A 19,356-nucleotide genomic window follows, 5' to 3' on the forward strand; every position below is an offset into this window, starting at 1 on the left:
TTCTGTGTGGAGTTTGCATGTTCTCCCCGTGTCAGCGTGGGTTCTCTCCGGCTTCCTCCCACAGTCCAAAGACATGCAGCTTAGGTGCATTGAAGACTCTAAATTGCCCGTAGGTGTGGATGTGAGTGTGAATGGTTGTTTGTCTCTATATGTCAGCCCTGCGACAGACTGGCGACCTGTCCAGGGTGTACCCTGCCTTCGCCCATTGACAGCTGAGATCGGCTCCAGCACCCCTGCGACCCTTAACTGGATAAGCAGGTTACGGAAAATAGATGGATGGATGGATAGTTTCTCTAGATGGCATTGCTCTGGCATCCAGCACTACCGTTAAGAACCTCGAGTTCTTAACGAGTTATCTCTGATCAGGATCTGTCTTTTAACTCTTATATAAAACAAATCTCAAGGACAACCTTTTTTCATTTACGTAACATTTCAAAAATCAGGCAAATCCTGTATCAGAGTGATGCAGAAAAACTAGTTCATGCATTTGTTACCTCTGGACTAGATTACTGCAATTCGTCATTATTAGTTTCTTAAATATCTACAGTTGATCCAGAATGCGGCAGCACGTGTTCTAACAAAAACTAGGAAAAGAGATCATATTACTCCGGTATTAGCTTCTCTGCACTGGCTCCCTCTTAAACCAAGAATAGAATTTAAAATTCTTCTACTCACCTACAAAGCTCTAACTGGCCAGGCACCGTCTTATCTTAAGGAACTTATAGTTCCATATTACCCAACTAGAGAGCTGCGCTCCATCAATGCAGGGTTACTTGTGGTTCCTAGAGTATATTAAAGTAGGATGGTAGCCAGAGCATTCAGTTATCAGGCTCCTCTTCTGAGGAACCAGGTTCCAGTTTCAGTCCGGGGGCAGACACACTCACCACTTTTAAGAGTAGGCTTAAGATCTTCCTTTTTGATAGCGCTTATAGTTAGGGCTGGTTCAGGTTCACCTTGGTCCAGGCCCTAGATATGCTGCTTTATGCCTATACAGCCGGGGGACTACCTAAGACACACTGAGCTCCTCTCTCCCTCCATCATTATGTATTAATCTCCTATTTATGCACATTACTGATTTTGTTTCTTACCCGGAGTCCTTGTGCTTTCTCGCCTCGCAGGTTTCCATGAATCGGGGTTATATCTGGACTGTGATCGTGCCTCCTGCTGTGGCCCTGCTGACACCCACTGCTACTACCACTATTATTATTAGTCACATTACTATTACTATTCCCTGTACCATTACGCTTATTGGTTTTGCTTTTACCCTGAAGCCCTTTTTGCTTTCTCGCCTCGCAGGTTTCCATGAATCGTTGTGGTACCTGGACCGTGGTCGTGCCTCCTGCTGTGACCCGGCTGACACCAACTGTTACTTTTATTATTATATTATTTTCCTGTGCCGATGTGAGGGTTCCGGAACAGAGGATGTCGCATGTGTACAGATTGTAAAGCCCTCTGAGGCAAATTTGTTATTTGTGATTTTGGGCTATACAAAATAAACTGAATTGAATTGAATAAAAGGCTGTTTTTACGGATACAATTACTGACCATTTATTATTTTATTTTTTACTTTTTTACCTTTATGGCATTTATTTTTCTACACTACTATTATTATTGTTGCTACTATACCAATGCACAACTTTTACTAGTATGACCACCATGAATCTTATTTTAGTGCTACTGTTGACTATGTGTGTGTGTGTGTGTGTGTGTGTGTGTGTGTGTGTGTGTGTGTGTGTGTGTGTGTGTGTGTGTGTGTGTGTGTGTTTGTGCACGAGAGAGATGAAGTCAAGGGAATTTCAATGAGCTGGATGTTTTATGACATTAGGATTCATTTCCAGCTGTGTCCATTCATTCAAGTGCAAAAGAGGGATAGAAAGTAGAGAAAAAGAGGACAGGCAAATTTGTAATTTGTGATTTTGGGCTATACAAAATGAACTGAATTGAATTGAATTGAAAGTGGAAAAACCACCAAGATGATACTGGGGTTATTTTGCTGCCAAGAAAATCAGGCGTAGACACTTCTAAGGGTAAGAAAGTCTTTAATATTAATGCTTGGTATTATGGCATTAATATGCAAGACTGTTTATGCTCCTAGCAATCCACCTGGTGTGGTCTGTTGTATTGATGGTTTTGTTTGCAGTGTTATAGAAATATTGATAAAGTAGTGGGGGGACTGTATGAATGTTAGTCCTGATGGGAAGGTGGCACCTTGCATGGTAGCCCCTGCCATTAATGTATGAATGGGTGTGAATGGGATATGATCACGTATGTTTGTTTTCATGAGATTTGGCTTAACAGTATCACTATGTGCAGAGGTAAAACGGTTCGTTTTGGTGGTGGATATGTGGTTTTGGGGAGCACAAGGGCTAATGGGCATAGCCGTCCCCACGGGCCTATGACATGATTAACTTGCCCCTGGGTGTGCAACGCAACACCAAGCATGATGCAATAAAGAAAAACACATGATCATTTTGGTGTTTTCTAAAACAAACATTTTTATTTCATATAATACATTTGTCAAACAAATTTCATCCAAAAAAGCTAATAGATAGTTGGCTAGTACACTATAATTGATAATACTGTCAAATACTCAAATGAGATTGTAATCTTGCATTCTTTAGGCAGGCACATTTTTATTGATCTGCAAGTAGCCTACTATTAAAATCAAGTATTTAAAGTACACTTAACTGTGTGAGTGAAACTTTTGACCTCTCCAAAACTTGAAAAAGATCATTAAAGATAAGATAAGATAAATCGTAATGCTGCGGTATCTTGCTGGTTTGTGTCTGCTGTTAGAAGTTGGTTGAAAGTCGGTTCTTTCAACAATAATACTCTCTCATCCACAGATTCCAGACAAAATATCTTGCAATACATTTATACTGTACTAATCCACTCATTCACATAATTTGAGATCTGGTTACATTTTCCCATGTCTTGCATTTACTTCCACCCACAATATATTTAATAGCTGTATGTTTATGCAGAGAAACATGTTAAAAGCACATATCATTGTTGTCTTGAGTTATCATCTTATTTAAATAAAGTATGACTTAACAATTCAATAATAACAGGTATGCATCGTTTTAGTAACAAAACAACCCTAATATAAGGACCAAACTGTAGTCTGTGTCAGCATTGTAGGCTACTATATTTCAATCAATAAGTTTTAAACATATGAATAAGCCACAAAAGTATAGGATAAGATAAGGGAATGTTCTTGCATAAGGCCAATTTCCCTTACAATGGTAGGTTTATTAGAGTCATGAAATATGGCTCTCTGTGACCTCAAAGAAAATGCCAGCATGGAATATGATATACCCTATCAGTAGCTGTGTGCAAGTTGAGGGTGAGGATATTTAGTGGCCAATGTGGCCAATTATGGTATCCTATATATAAAACATGAGTCATCCATATAAGACTTTCAGTAAAATGTAATACTTCATATACAATTTGACATCCCATTTTTGAAACAGCAACTAATATGGTGATGCCTATTTCCTTCATTACTTGTAAAGACTTATCTCAAGCCATCCAATCAATTATTTCAACCAAGAACATAAAACTTTCATATACACATTGATTTTTATATTCACTGTAGTTTGTGGTCTATTGTTCTACGTAGTCCAAAGATCTGCTGTCAGTTTTAGTATGGCCAGTTTCCACTTTATACAGTGGTCATTACTTTCAGTGAACCAGTGCGGAAGCGCAGGATCTTCTTCTTAAGAGCATGTGAAGCCTTAATCTTGACAAAAGCCTTGGGGTGCAGAGGTGGCCCAGGTGGGGCAGAAGGTGAAGGGAGGGAGAGTTGTGGGGGTAGTTGCTGGGGCCAAACAAGACCACCACTCTCATCTGAATCACTGGACAAAGAGCTGGAGTCTGGAGAGTCAGCTTCGCTCATGCTTGACTCAGACTCACCCTGACGTAAGCTAGGGTATTCCTCATTAGGTTGACAAATTGGCACTTGTTCCCTCTCTAACTGGTACTCCATGTGCTGATGATGGTGGGAGTGGTGATAGTTTATGTAGGCATGTGATGTATGTGTATGGCGATATTTGTGTGTGCGCCTTGCACAATGGTCCCTTTGGTTTGAAGCTGAAGAGCCTCGCATGGTTGCCTGCATTGGTGGCTGGACAGTCTCATCTTGACTGAGCTCCAGGGTGGATTGCCAGGGCCGACAGCTACCACCTCCTTGCTGTTGTTTCTTGCTCCTGGATTGACTACTACGGCTTCCCCTTCCACCGCTTCCACTTCCTCCACCATCTCTCTCCACTGTATTGTACTTGCGATCTGGAGCCCTTTGCAGGCTATTCTCTGACTGAGACCTACATGCCTTCTTCCCTGGCTTCCTGCTAGCACCATTTCTGTCTTCATTTGAGTGACACTTCTTTGGCCCCCTCGGGATCTTGAAGGTTGGATCTGAGGTGCTGTGGGCTGCTGCTCTTGATGATGATGGTTTCTTTCTGGCAAATATCTGGTTCGGTTCGGCACCCCAGGCCCCTTGTAGGGGTCGGAGTGGTGATGGGCATAAGCTCTGGTGAAGGCTCGGCCAGGCTGGGCTGGAATATACTCTGCTTTGACCAGCTGCTCTTCAGGTGAAAGTGGTTGGTGAGGCTTTGACAGAGCTGGATGCGAAGGGTAATTGTGGAAATGTTGAGGTGTATCAAACTCGCCATTACTTGAGTCTGGGTGGGCTTTCAGCACTCTGTAAGATGCATAGTCCTCCAATGTTGAACGGGAGGTGTTCATCTGCCTGGGCCTGTGATGAAGCACTGGTTGATGTTGGATACTTTGCTGGAGATTGTGGTGGTACAGAGGTGGGACATCTTCAGTAAACCCTGTCCCTAGATAAGGGTCCTGATCAAGGTTATGGGGAGCCTCTGGAGCCGTTCCCTCTGAACCCTGGGATCGAGTAGAGATCTCTTGAACAGACACCTGTTTTGGTGAATGTTGCTTCTCCATGCGGCATATACTACTCTGCCTCACCACACTGACAGCTCGGGCATCATGTACCAGGCTGGTACGTAGCTTTGAAGAGTGTGTGGGTACAGCTCGACGTTGGATCAACCCAAATATATAAGTCTTAACTTTGTGGGCTTGTTGAGAATACTCCTGACTGGGGTCAACGTCCCTCATCTCCCCCAAAGCATCAGTAACCTTGGCCCATCTTGTTGGGTCTGTTTCTCCTGTCTCTGTCTTCCCTGTCCCATCAGATGCTGAGAGGAAACAAAGAACCAAAGGTTGGTAATTTGATTCAAGAAATCCATTTTCCTGGCTACAAGGACCTCTTCTAACAAATACAGTTAAGGCAAGGAAAGTGATCAGACTCATTCTTGCTGTTTCCAAGTACAATTATTCCCCTTTGGATGTACAAAACACATTCTGAGTCTACAAATCTTGCCTATTTCCAAAGAAAAGAAACAGATTGTGCATTAATGCAACACCAGAGTTTCCCCACACATAGACTTTACTTTGGCAAGCCAAATGGTCGCAAGATGGGTCGCAAAAGTATATTTGGCGACCAATCTTGCATTTCTTTTTGTATTCTTCTGTTCCTTAGATCCTTGTGATCGATTAACTTGGCGGAGGGAGCCCTCTGCCGGCATAGACTTGATCTCTCTGCCGTGTGAAGTGCTGCTGCGCTCCACTCATGAAGAGCTCAGAAAAAGAGCAAAGGTAGAATTCTGTGAGAAACTAGACATATACACTGCACATATACAGCTAAAATAACTACAACTTTTAAAAACCTACTTTGATAACACTGACATTGTCAAGAGAAGTTAACCTTAATATCTTACATCCAACAATAACAACACACCTTTGGAAAGAAATTGTTTGAAGTGCAACAGACATGACTGTTTGTCATTTTAAATCCCAATATGCTCAAATTGGTCTCTACTCTGCCTTATAAACATGAAGTATGGGCTCAGATGTGGTGACACTTCAATGATGAAGGATGTTTGGCCACTGAGGATATGAATAGATCTGTTTGCTTGATGTTTGTTTGCCAGACCCTAAACCTTAATGACCTTAATGAATGTATAAATTGATATTGATAATGCTTGTGTGTCACATGGTGGAGGTTTTGGAGCAACTAAAGCACACAATATCTAATTCTCCTTTCATGCAGTATGGACCTCATCCAGACTTTTAAATTAAGTCAGTATTAGAAAAAAATTTAATCTGTGATTAATCCATTAAATCGCTGGAGGAGATTTATTAAGTATTAGTTTTGTAGAAAATTGAGATGTATAACAATTAAAAAGAACTGAAACCTTTTTTTTGGTAAAAACAATTTACATTGTGTTCTTAATATTTGCATTTGCTTTGCAGTGGAATTCTCTATTTCAGAGGAAGCAAAGTTGATTATTTTACCTGAAATTAGTTGGCCGTCCTCTAGATCAGATGGAGTATCCACTGATTGGACCTCAGTGTTCACCTTCAGCTCTGCCACTTGCTGTTCCAAAGACACCTTCATACAACAGGGCGTACACTGGGGACTGCTCTGAAATACACACAGTGATACATAGTCAGTCACCAAATTGTACTTAACAATAATATTCTCAAAAGCAAAAGCAAAACACTCTACCAAGCGTGCAAACAAAACACGTTATTGTTCTGATTTGTCCCCTGCAGTTTGCCTACCGGGCAAACAGGTCGAGGGATGATGCAGTAAACATGGCACTGCACTACTTGCTGCAACACCTCGAATCCCCAGGGTCAAACGCAAGGGTTCTGTTTGTGGACTTTAGCTCGGTGTTCAACAGCATCATCCCAGAAGTACTCTGTTTCAAACTCTCCCAGCTCACTGTGCCAGCCCCCACCTGTCAATGGATCACGAACTTCCTGACAGACAGGCAGCAGCAGGTGAGGCTGGGAAAAATCACAACCAGCACCTGGACTATCAGCACTGGCGCCCTCCAGGTATGTGTGCTCTCCCCACTGCTCTTCTCCCTCTACACCAACTTTAGGAGGAGCCCTCCAACACTGCCCCCCCTCACCATAATAAACAGCACTGTGTCGGCTGCGGAGTCCTTCAAGTTTTTGGGATCCACACTATCTCAGGACCTAAAGTGGGCCTCCAACGTCGACACCATCAGGAAAAAGGCCCAGCAGAGGTTGTACTTCCTACGTCAGCTCAGGGAGTACAACCTGCCCAGGAGCTGCTGACTCAGTTCTACTCCGCCATCATCCACCAGTGATGTCTGGTTTGGATCGGCCACCAAACAGGACAGGAACAGACTACAACGGACAGGTCTGCAGAGAGACTCATTGGTGCCAGCCTGCCCTCCATACAGGACTTGTACATTTCCAGAGTCAGGAAACATCTCTGCAGACCCATCACACCCTGGGTACAATCAATTCCAACTCCTCCCCTCTGGCAGGAGGGGAGTGCTACAGAGCACTGTACGCCAAAACTACCAGACACCAGAACAGCTTTTGTCCCATGGCCGTCACTCTCATGAACAATTAATTATTCATCCTCTGTCTGGTACAAATCCATGTGCAATAACCCGGTAACTTTAAATTCAAATTGTTTGTAAAATAAGTATTGAACACGTCACCATTTTTCTCAGTAAATATATTTCTAAAGGTGCTATTGACATGAAATGTTCACCAGATGTCAGTAACAACCCAAGTAATCCATACATACAAAGAAAACCAAACAAATAAGTTCAGAAATTAAGTTATGTGTAATAAAATGGAATGACACAGGGAAAAAGTATTTAACACGTTTATTTAATACTTCGTACAAAAGCCTTTGTTGTTAATGACAGCTTCAAGACGCCTCCTGTATGGAGAAACTAGTCGCATGCATTGCTCAGGTGTGATTTTGGCCCATTCTTCACAAACAGTCTTCAAATCTTGAAGGTTCCGTGGGCCTCTTCTATGAACTCTGATCTTTAGTTCTTTCCATAGATTTTCTATTGGATTCAAGTCAGGTGATTGGCTGGGCCATTCTAGCAGCTTTATTTTCTTTCTCTGAAACCAATTGAGAGTTTCCTTGGCTGTGTGTTTGGGATCATTGTCTTGCTTAAATGTCCACCCTCGTTTCATCTTCATCATCCTGGTAGATGGCAGCAGATTTTTATCAAGAATGTCTCAGTACAGTTTGCCAGTGCAGTATGCCCCACCCCATGATGTTCCCACTTCCAAACTTCACTGTTGGTATGGTGTTTTTGGGGTGATGTGCAGTGCCATTTGACCTCCAAACATGGCGTGTATTATGGCATCCAAAGAGTTCAATTTTGCTCTCATCTGACCAGACTATATCCTCCCAGTATTTCACAGGCTTGTCTAAATGTTGTGCATCAAACTTTAAACGAGCTTCAACATGCTTTTTCTTCAGCAATGGAGTCTTGCGTGGTGAGCGTGCATACAGGCCACGGCGGTTGAGTGCATTACTTATTGTTTTCTTTGAAACAATTGTACCTGCTAATTCCAGGTCTTTCTGAAGCTCTCCATAAGTGGTCCTTGGCTCTTCTGATAATTCTTTTCACTCCTCTGTCAGAAATCTTGCAAGGAGCACCTGGTCGTGGCCGGTTTATGGTGAATGATGTTCTTTCCACTTCCGGATTATGGCCCCAACAGTGCTCACTGGAACATTCAGAAGTTTAGAAATCCTTCTGTAACCAATGCCATCAGTATGTTTTGCAACAATAACGTTGCAAAGGTCTTGAGAGAGCTCTTTGCTCTTACCCATCATGAGATGTTTCTTGTGTGACACCTTGGTAATGAGACACCTTTTTATAGGCCATCAGTTGTTTTCTCCGGCCCTTGGGGAGCAGCGTTTAGGGAATGGTATAGAGCTGGGGTGGAATGTGTTAAAAATCTGTTTAAAGATGGTGTATTTATGTCTGCTGCTCAGCTGGAGAAGGAATATGGAATCCCTTAAGGACTAACTACTTCAGATACTTTCAGATTCGAGATTTTGTGAGAAAGACATTCTCCTCATCCCTTGAATTACCACAGAGTGGGTGGATAGATGGGCTATTGGACATGGACCCGACTCTTAAAGGGACAGTTTCTATGCTTTATGTGAATATCCAGAGGGTGGCTTCCCCATCCCTTGATTACATAAAAAGGAAATGGGAGGAAGAATTAGAGTTGGACATATCGGACGATGAATGGAGATGGGCAGTAGAACTAATACATTCTTCTTCTATATGTGTTAGACATGGATTAATACAGTTTAAGGTGTTACACAGACTTCATTTCACGAGGGACAAACTGGCAAGAATTTACCAGGGAGCTGATCCGACTTGCCCTAGATGTAAACAGGTGCCAGCCAACATATGCCATATGTTCTGGTCTTGTCCCAGGCTCAATGAGTTTTGGACCAAAATTTTTGAAACCTTCTCATCCATCTACGACAAAAATATAGAGCCCGGTCCTCTGGCAGCCATTTTTGGTGTGGCACCAGGGGAAACTCAATTAAATATTGCTCAAAGGAAAGCAATAGCATTCTCTTCATTGTTGGCCAGGAGACTGATCTTATTTAACTGGATAAAGGCAGCACCGCCAACACACAAACGGTGGGTAGAGGAGGTGATGGCACACCTAAAATTAGAACATCTTAGATTTACTTTGCAGGGCAACACTAAGAGATATTCTAAGGTCTGGCAGCCTTTTATTTCCTATTTTGAACGTGAGTTTTCATCTGCTCCAACATAATTGGCAGCTTCTGAATCCCCCCTCCCCCTTTTTTTTTTTTATTTTTTATTTTTTTTATTTTTTATTTTATTTTTTATTTTTATTACTATTATTGTTGTCATTTCTATTTATGTATTTATTTTTAACCCGAGAGTGTCTGGACTACACGGGTGGTGGGTATGTCTGATGTCTAGTAGTAGGATCTGTCTTGTTATTGTTCTGTCTGTGTACTGTCCTGTACTTGTGATGTATGTTTTGAGTCCTACTATTTTGTTTTGTATGAGATGTCTGATGTTTGAATATGAAAATCAATAAAAAACACTTTGATTATTATTATTTATAGGCCATCAGTTGGGACTGAACCATCTGATATTAATTTGCACTGACAAGGGGCAGGATTGCTTTCTAATTACTGATAGATTTCAGCTGGTGTCTTGGCTTTCCATGCCTTTTGGCACCTCCCTTTCTTAGTGTGTTCAATACTTTTTGCCTGTGTCATTCCATTTTATTACACAAAACTTAATTTCTGAACTTATTTGTTTGGTTTTCTTTGTATGTATGGATTACTTGGGTTGTTACCGACATCTGGTGAAAATGTCATGTCAATAGCACCTTTAGAAATATATTTACTGAGAAAAATGGTGACGTGTTCAATACTTATTTTACCCGCTGTATTTATTCAAGCAGCCTTGCACTCTGCATATATGCACTTTTATCTACACTTCATTGTCGTTTTTTGTGTTTTTATGTTCATATATATACTTTTGTATTTTTTTATTTCTGTGTACAAAATAGTTAATGTTTATCCTTTTTTCTTCTTGGACCTCCTTGATTTTTTGTTTATTTGTCTGTTTCTGTGTATTAGTGAGCGTAAGTAACCGGAGTCAAATTCCATGTATGCGTACGCATACCTGGCCAATAAAGCTTTTAATTTTAATTCTGATTCTGATTTGCTATGTGGCTGCACAATCTCCGCTCTCATTTTTCACCTTCACTTTCATGAAAGCGGAGACTCACTTTTGTATGACATTTTATGAACATTTTCTGTACAAAAGGGATTAAACTTATTATATACCCTTATAGTATACCGTTTTGAGATAACAAATACACTACACTGAAGGGTCATCATCATGGTGTACACTAAATGTGATAGTGATTTTGGCATTCATATTATCGTGATTTTACGAGTGGAAACTGGACGTTTTCCAAAGATCTGTGCATTATTTTAACTCAACCAAAACACCAAACTCAGCCGATGACACTATACAGTAACTTACTGAAAATTACTTTATGAATTTATGAAGTTTCTTTCACTTTTTGAGGGTAACTCCCTCAAATCTACAACCCAAACTGCATCATGACAAATACGTGAATACACATCCATTTGGAGTGTGAATGTCAAATCACTGTCCCTTTCCCAAGATGATTGGTAGAGACACAGAGAGCAAGAACCTTCACATCCACAGACAGCTATTGCCACAAGCACATATTAACAAAAAACAGTGCACAGAGACAGAGAAAGGAAATCAACATCACTACGGAGAAATATTGGTTCTAAAACACTCCCATTCATGAAACCTTTCACTGGATGAATTAAATTAAAGTTTACCATCCATTATATAAAAAATACTAGCAGCAAATTCCCAAAACTACTGCAGTTTTGGGAATTTGCTGCTATCTGGATCAAATCAGTCTGTTGTAAAGCTTTTTGTATGTATGCAAATAATAATAATAATTAAGAGGCCGCGAACACCTGCAACAATCAGACACTGTGTCCACGACGCGAAATGCAGAAAATTGACCATTTACTGTGTCGCCCCCTAGTGGTAGAATGGAATGAAAATCTCATGGTAAGTAACTGGATGCTGTATCGACATACGCTACAAATTCCGTGGTTATAGGTCAAATGGTATTTATGTTATGTGTATTGATGTAGGAAGCCACGCCCCTATCAAGTTCATTGGTCCATATCTTCTAAATGAAACGAGATATCAACAAGGTTTTGATAACTTTTGATGATGACATTGTTCAGTTAAGGATCCACGTGAAATTTGGTGGCAATCGGACTGAGCATTCAGGAGGAATTTGCAAAAATGTGCTTTTTACAAAATTCAAAATGGCGGAACATTTCGGTAGGCGGAGCTTATGTATTTTTGATAGAACTCATTCAGTTGAATGTGTGTGTAAAATTTCAAGTCAATCGGACATTATGGGCGAGGGGCGTGGCTTATAGAGCTGTAGGAGGCACTAGCGAGCCAATTGGTCCGACCTCATCCCCGACACCCCAAAAAGCTTGCTATTTTCGCCAAGTCAGATTGATTTGCAAATTTTCAAGCGTGTACGTTTATCCCTGTTGAAAGAGGGCAAAAAAGAATAATAAGAATAATTAAAGCTGCAAGCAGCGATGATCGGGCCCTTGCACTGCGCGCGCGCTGGGGTACCGTCAGGACACGGGCTCAAGAGGCCGCGAACACCTGCGACAATCGGACACCGCATCCAATAGTTAGATGCCTAAAAATACAGAAATTGAACAAATTACTGTAGCGGCCCCTATTGGATGAATGCAATGAAAATTTCAGGGTTTGTTACAGGATGCGATTTTTTGTACGTCCTATCATGTTACATATACCATTCACGCAGCTAGGTGTAACTCAGCGTTGGGGATAGTCAAAGGGGGCGCTAGCGAGCCAATTGCTCCAACCTCAGCCCGAAACCCCAAAAATCTTGCTATTTTCGCGAGTCAGATTTATTTGCAAAACTTCAAGAGTGTACGTTTATCCCAAGCACCTATTTTCCCTGTTGAAAGATGCCAAATACATTCGAAGAACAATAGGTCCTACGCTCTGACTACGTCAGTGCTCGGGCCCTAATAATAAGAAACACTACAGTTTCAAGAGGGCCTTTGCAAACCGACGATGTCGGTGCTCGGGCCCTAATAATAAGAAACATTTGAAGAACAATAGGTCCTACGCTCTGACTACGTCAGTTCTCGGGCTCTAATAAAAAACATTACAGTTTCAAGAGGGCCTTCGCGGCCCGACGTTGTCAGTGCTCGGGCCCTAATAATAACTTTATTTATATAGCACCTTTAAAAATAAAGTTTACAAAGTGCTTTGATAGACAAAGCAGAAAAAGCCAGGCAATAAAACAACAGAAAGCTCAACAATGAGGCCCAAACCAACATAAGACAGTACAATATTTAACACTGTCAAACCAATCAATACGATAGAAATTTACTTAAAAATAAAATAAATAAAATATATTTAAATAATTTTGTAAAATAAAGCATTAAAGCGACAACATCACATAAAAGCCAGTCTGTAAAAATGGGTTTTAAGAAGTGATTTAAAAAAGATCACTGATTCTGCAAGCCTTAAATCAGAGCCATGAAGAAGTCAAAACATGGTTTTTCTTTCTTCTTTCTTTTCCAGCAGCTATATGTCAGGGGAAAACCAGATGCAATTAGTTATGATCTTTCTTCATCATCTAATCCCCCAATTTTTGTCAAAAGACAGAACATCAGCTAGAGCTAGAGCTTAAACAACTGCTCTTTGGTTTCCGTTGGGTATGTTCTAAATATTTTACTATGGGAGCGGAGGGGGATGGCAAATCACATCAGTTGCTTTTGACAAAACTCAGATATACTGAATACATTTAGTATTCAGTATATTTACAAAACCAATGAATCAAAATATGTATTCTTATTTTCTCACAAAATCAACTACTATTACTATTTCTTAGGTAATTTTCCCATAAATATTTTGGTTGATGTCCTAGGGGTGGAAGGCTGGATGGTGACATGTAGTGTTTTGCATGGTCGGAATGCTAGAAAAGCGCTACATAAGTAGAGTCCATTTCCTATGGACTTATCCTGGCATTGTTGATTTTAATTAACATGACTTTGTAAGTGATTTTTTAATTCGCCCTTTACTCTTTCTCCAACTTTCAATATAGCTTAAACTAAAGACTTGAGTCTTGGTTAATCTCTTAGAACAACACTTCTTCATGTTCTCGCTGTAAATCAACTCAGCTGATTTTCCACCAAATCTGATCTGATTCACATTAATAATACAGAGGAGAGGCCAGTAGGCCTCTCCTCTGTATTATTCCTGGACACCTCCTGGACACCTCCCTTAATTGGGAAGAGTTGTAAAACAATGCTGGGGATGGGACTTCTGGAATACATTCCTAAGCCTGCTGACTCCGCAACCTGGCCCTGGATAAGCAGAAATGTTTGTTTTTCCTAAACAAGTGTTTTGTTTGAATTCACAGCATTAACTATTTTCTGGGACTATAGTGGAGTGTAATGGTGCCAAGTGGTCAGTATGTGACAGGTTGGGAGAGAACGTGTTGGCCATCAGCATTATCTTAAGATTGAGGAAATCATTATTTGCAAGCTAAGTGGTAATATCTTTTCAGTAAGTATTAAGCTTGGTCTGGTGTGACGTTCGTTAATGCTAACATGGAGTATTAGTTAATATTTTCACTGGCTGTAACAAGGATGATGAATGTATGTATATATATATATATATATATATATATATATATATATATCGGGTAAAATAAGTATTGAACACGTCATCATTTTTCTCAGTAAATATATTTCTAAAGGTGCTATTGACATGAAATTTCCACCAGATATTGGTAACAACCCAAGTAATCCATACATACAAAGAAAACAAAACAAATAAGTTCAGAAATTAAGTTATATGTAATAAAATGGAATGACAGGGAAAAAGTATTGAACACATGAAGAAAGGGAGGTGCAAAAAGGCATGGAAAGCCAAGACACCAGCTGAAATCTATCAGTAATTAGAAAGCAATCCTGCCCCTTGTCAGTGCAAATTAATATCAGCTGGTTCAGTCCCAACTGATGGCCTATAAAAAGGTGTCTCATTACCAAGGTGTCACACAAGAAACATCTCATGATGGGTAAAAGCAAAGAGCTCTCTCAAGACCTTCGCAACCTTATTGTTGCAAAACATACTGATGGCATTGGTTACAGAAGGATTTCTAAACTTCTGAATGTTCCAGTGAGCACTGGGGCCATAATCCGGAAGTGGAAAGAACATAATTTCACCATAAACCGGCCACGACCAGGTGCTCCTCGCAAGATTTCTGACAGAGGAGTGAAAAGAATTATCAGAAGAGTTGTCCAAGAGCCAAGGACCACTTGTGGAGAGCTTCAGAAAGACCTGGAATTAGCAGGTGCAATTGTTTTAAAGAAAACAATAAGTAATGCACTCAACCGCCGTGGCCTGTATGCACGCTCACCACGCAAGACTCCATTGCTGAAGAAAGAGCATGTTGAAGCTCGTTTAAAGTTTGATGCACAACATTTAGACAAGCCTGTGAAATACTGGGAGAATATAGTCTGGTCAGATGAGAGCAAAATTGAACTCTTTGGATGCCATAATACACACCATGTTTGGAGGTCAAATGGCACTGCACATCACCCCAAAAGTTTGGAGGTGGGAACATCATGGTATGGGGCTGTTTTTCAGCATACGGCACTGGCAAACTTCATATAATTGAAGGAAGGATGAATGGAAAAATGTACCAAGACATTCTTGATAAAAATCTTATGCCATCTACCAGGATGATGAAGATGAAACGAGGGTGGACATTTAAGCAAGACAATGATCCCAAACACACAGCCAAGGAAACTCTCAATTGGTTTCAGAGAAAGAAAATAAAGCTGCTAGAATGGCCCAGCCAATCACCTGACTTGAATCCAATAGAAAATCTATGGAAAGAACTAAAGATCAGAGTTCATAGAAGAGGCCCACGGAACCTTCAAGATTTGAAGACTGTTTTGTGGAAGAATGGGCCAAAATCACACCTGAGCAATGCATGCGACTAGTTTCTCCATACAGGAGGCGTCTTGAAGCTGTCATTACCAACAAAGGCTTTTGTACCAAGTATTAAATAAATTTCAGTCAGTGTGTTCAATACTTTTTCCCTGTGTCCTTCCATTTTATTACACATAACTTAATTTCTGAACTTATTTGTTTGGTTTTCTTTTATGTATGGATTACTTGGGTTGTTACCGACAGCTGGTGAACATTTCATGTCAATAGCACCTTTAGAAATATATTTACTGAGAAAAATGGTGACGTGTTCAATACTTATTTTACCCGCTATATATATATGCTGTATTGAAGAAGACATATTTCAAATATGATCACTTCGATTTATAGGTAACAAAAAGTAAAGATGGCGACAGCTGTAATCCAGGATGTCGATAGCGAAACGTCTTAAAATGCTTACAGGTATCAGGTACAATCATATACTGTATATCTGAAATCTATTTCTATTTAGAAAGTGCTTTCAAATATCAGACTTCTTCTATATAACTTGCAAAAGCCAAATCTTTTCAAAAGCTGTATCTGTCTGACCCACCTCAGTACATAAACATCACAAAACATAAATCTAAAGAGCATTACAAGTGTGCTGTAATCTACAAAAATAAGGCTTTCACATAGCAGCTCTAAGATATTCCTACAGAATTTTACACATTTATTAGTCTAGCAGATATAAAGGACTTTAGTTAATTAGTTTTATTTCCTTACTCATAGCTTGTCTACTCTTACTTGGTTAAAGTCATTGCATCTACAGAGAGAACACAATGTTTAAATTTCAGCCTGAATGCATGTTTTTTACATTATTGAAACAAAGTAGCTTATTGATAGCGAGACCAATAAATAAGTGGACTGTTGAGAGAGTTTGAATGTTCCGCACATGTGTGTTTGAGAGTTTGTTTGCAAACCTCCGCCCTCAGTGAAACACCAACAGAGAGGTGAGAAAGAGGAGAGAGAAGAGGGTTGACAGATAAAAGATAACTGTTAATGACAGCAAAATGCAGTTAAGACTCCCATTGAGCTGAATTTAAACCAAACTCCCAAGTATGTCCTGTCACTGCATAAATGCAGAATCGCTCAGGTTTTATTGGATGTACAGTGGGTACGGAAAGTATTCAGACCCCTTTAAATTTTTCACTCTTTGTTTCATTGCAGCCATTTGCTAAAAAAAAATTCACATTAATGTACACTCAGCAACCCATCTTGACAGAAAAAAACAGAAATGTAGAACTTTTTGCAAATTTATTAAAAAAGAAAAACTGAAATATCACATGGTCATAAGTATTCAGACCCTTTGCTGTGACACTCATATTTAACTCACATGCTGTCCATTTCTTCTGATCCTCCTTGAGATGGTTCTACTCCTTCATTGGAGTCCAGCTGTGTTTAATTAAACTGATTGGACTTGATTAGGAAAGGCACACACCTGTCTATATAAGACCTTACAGCATCACAGTGCATGTCAGAACAAATGAGAATCATGAGGTCGAAGGAACTGCCCAAGGAGCTCAGAGACAGAATTGTGGCAAGGCACAGATCTGGCCAAGGTTACAAAAGAATTTCTGCAGCACTCAAGGCTCCTAAGAGCACAGTGGCCTCCATAATCCTTAAATGGAAGAAGTATGGGATGACCAAGACATATGAAAGCCTGCATAGAGTTTGCCAAAAACACATGGAGGACTCCCAAACTATGAGAAATAAGATTCTCTGGTCTGATGAGACCAAGATTGAACTTTTGGCGTTAATTCTAAGCGGTATGTGTGGAGAAAACCAGGCACTGCTCATCACCTGCCCAATACAATCCCAACAGTGAAACATGGTGGTGGCAGCATCATGCTATGGGGGTGTTTTTCAGCTGCAGGGACAGGACGACTGGTTGCAATTGAAGGAAAGATGAATGCGGCCAAGTACAGAGATATCCTGGAAGAAAACCTCCTCCAGAGTGCTCAGGACCTCAGACTGGGCCGAAGGTTCACCTTCCAACAAGACAATGACCCGAAGCACACAGCTAAAATAACAAAGGAGTGGCTTCGGAACAAGTCTGTGACCATTCTTGACTGGCCCAGCCAGAGCCCTGACCTAAACCCAATTGAGCATCTCTGGAGAGACCTGAAAATGGCTGTCCACCAACGTTCACCATCCAACCTGACAGAACTGGAGAGGATCTGCAAGGAAGAATGGCAGAGGATCCCCAAATCCAGGTGTGAGAAACTTGTTGCATCATTCCCAAGAAGACTCATGGCTGTACTAGCTCAAAAGGGTGCTTCTACTCAATACTGAGCAAAGGGTCTGAATACTTATGACCATGTGATATTTCAGTTTTTTTTTTTTATAAATTTGCAAAAATTTCTACATTTCTGGTTTTTTCTGTCAAGATGGGTTGCTGAGTGTACATTAATGAGAAGAAAAAAATGAACTTTTTCGATTTTAGCAAATGGCTGCAATGAAACAAAGGGTGAAAAATTTAAAGGGGTCTGAATACTTTCCGTACCCACTGTATCTTAGAATCAAGACATTTACACAACTCTAACATGCTGTATTTAATTGGTTACTTTGTTAGTGGAAGTTGCAGCTAAAATTATGTGTATCATGTGGTAAATCCTTCGCATGAGCTATGTTTACTTGAAGAAGATGTTTTACATAGTTAACACTCTCCATGAGTTTCAGGGTAAACTGTACTCAATATAGAATGTGTCAGAGCAATAACATTGAGAGTTCTTCCTAATCCACAGCAATGGTGTGTGCTGACCCAAGAAGTCTGTACGCCATGTTTTGTCATTTACAATGAGGACCATTGCAGAAATAAGCTTTTTCTTTTTGAATTGTATATTGGGAACTGGGCTGCACGGTGGTGTAGTGGTTAGCACTGTCGCCTCACAGCAAGAGGGGCCTGGGTTCAATTCCCGGGCTGGACAACCTTCTGTGTGGAGTTTGCATGTTCTCCCTGTGTCAGCGTGGGTTCTCTCCGGGTTCTCCGGCTTCCTCCCACAGTCCAAAGACATGCAGCTAAGATGCATTGAAGACTCTAAATTGCCCATAGGTGTGGATGTGAGTGTGAGTGTGAGTGGTTGTTTGTCTCTATATGTCAACCCTGCGACAGACTGGCGACCTGTCCAGGGTGAACCCTGCCTTCGCCCATTGACAGCTGAGATCGGCTCCAGCACCCCTGCGACCCTTAACTGGATAAGCAGGTTATGGAAAATGGATGGATGGATGGATATTGGGAACTGAATGATTTTTGTCTTGGTTTACATATACAATCTTAACCTCTGACAAGAAATTTGAGAATGGTTTGTCATCAAAACTTACAATATTCTTTTTTTTTTTTTTTACCGAAACATTTTGTTGGCAATAGGTGAGGCTCTGTGTCTAATGTGTTTGGGCTTGTTATTAATTTGTTGTGAATTGACTATTCACATACACTGGGCATGCGTGTGCCGGTGTAAACAGGAAGTACATTGGTTGCTTGATTACAGATAATACAATTACACTACTCTTGAAATTCGTCATGCTTGATACTGAATACTTGAACTTCCTCTAAAATCTTCAAACAGATACCCCGTTCGTGGAAGTCTTTCGAAGTTTTATTTTTCAAGCTTTGTTACAACACTGCAGGTCTTACTCTATCTCTCCCACACAGACAGCACATTTACTTTAAATGAACAGTTTCTTAAACAAAGTTTACTAGATTATGGGTCCATACATTTGGTCAACACAAGTCTGTCAGAAGTCCGTTCCGTAGGGCTGATAACGCAGCTGGACACGCCGCTCGCTATCGCTCCAATAACAGCTGATTCCAGCTGAAGCCAAAGAACCGCAAAACCCCTCCGGGTTGCCATCGTCA

At 40.6% G+C, this 19,356-nt stretch overlaps 1 protein-coding gene across 1 annotated transcript; it reads right to left on the reverse strand.

The window, feature by feature from the left end:
* Nucleotides 1–3,285: 3,285 nt before the first annotated feature.
* On the reverse strand, nt 3,286–17,071 carry LOC129115834 (dapper homolog 3-like). Its single transcript, XM_054627066.1, is given in 4 exon segments — nt 3,286–4,389; nt 4,392–5,213; nt 6,373–6,502; nt 16,834–17,071. Coding segments are annotated over 3 exon segments (1,650 nt in total). The 5' UTR covers nt 6,476–6,502; nt 16,834–17,071; the 3' UTR covers nt 3,286–3,664.
* Nucleotides 17,072–19,356: the final 2,285 nt, after the last annotated feature.

The sequence above is a fragment of the Anoplopoma fimbria genome, unplaced genomic scaffold (genome assembly GCF_027596085.1).
Source record: "Anoplopoma fimbria isolate UVic2021 breed Golden Eagle Sablefish unplaced genomic scaffold, Afim_UVic_2022 Un_contig_7585_pilon_pilon, whole genome shotgun sequence".
Lineage (NCBI taxonomy): Eukaryota > Metazoa > Chordata > Actinopteri > Perciformes > Anoplopomatidae > Anoplopoma > Anoplopoma fimbria.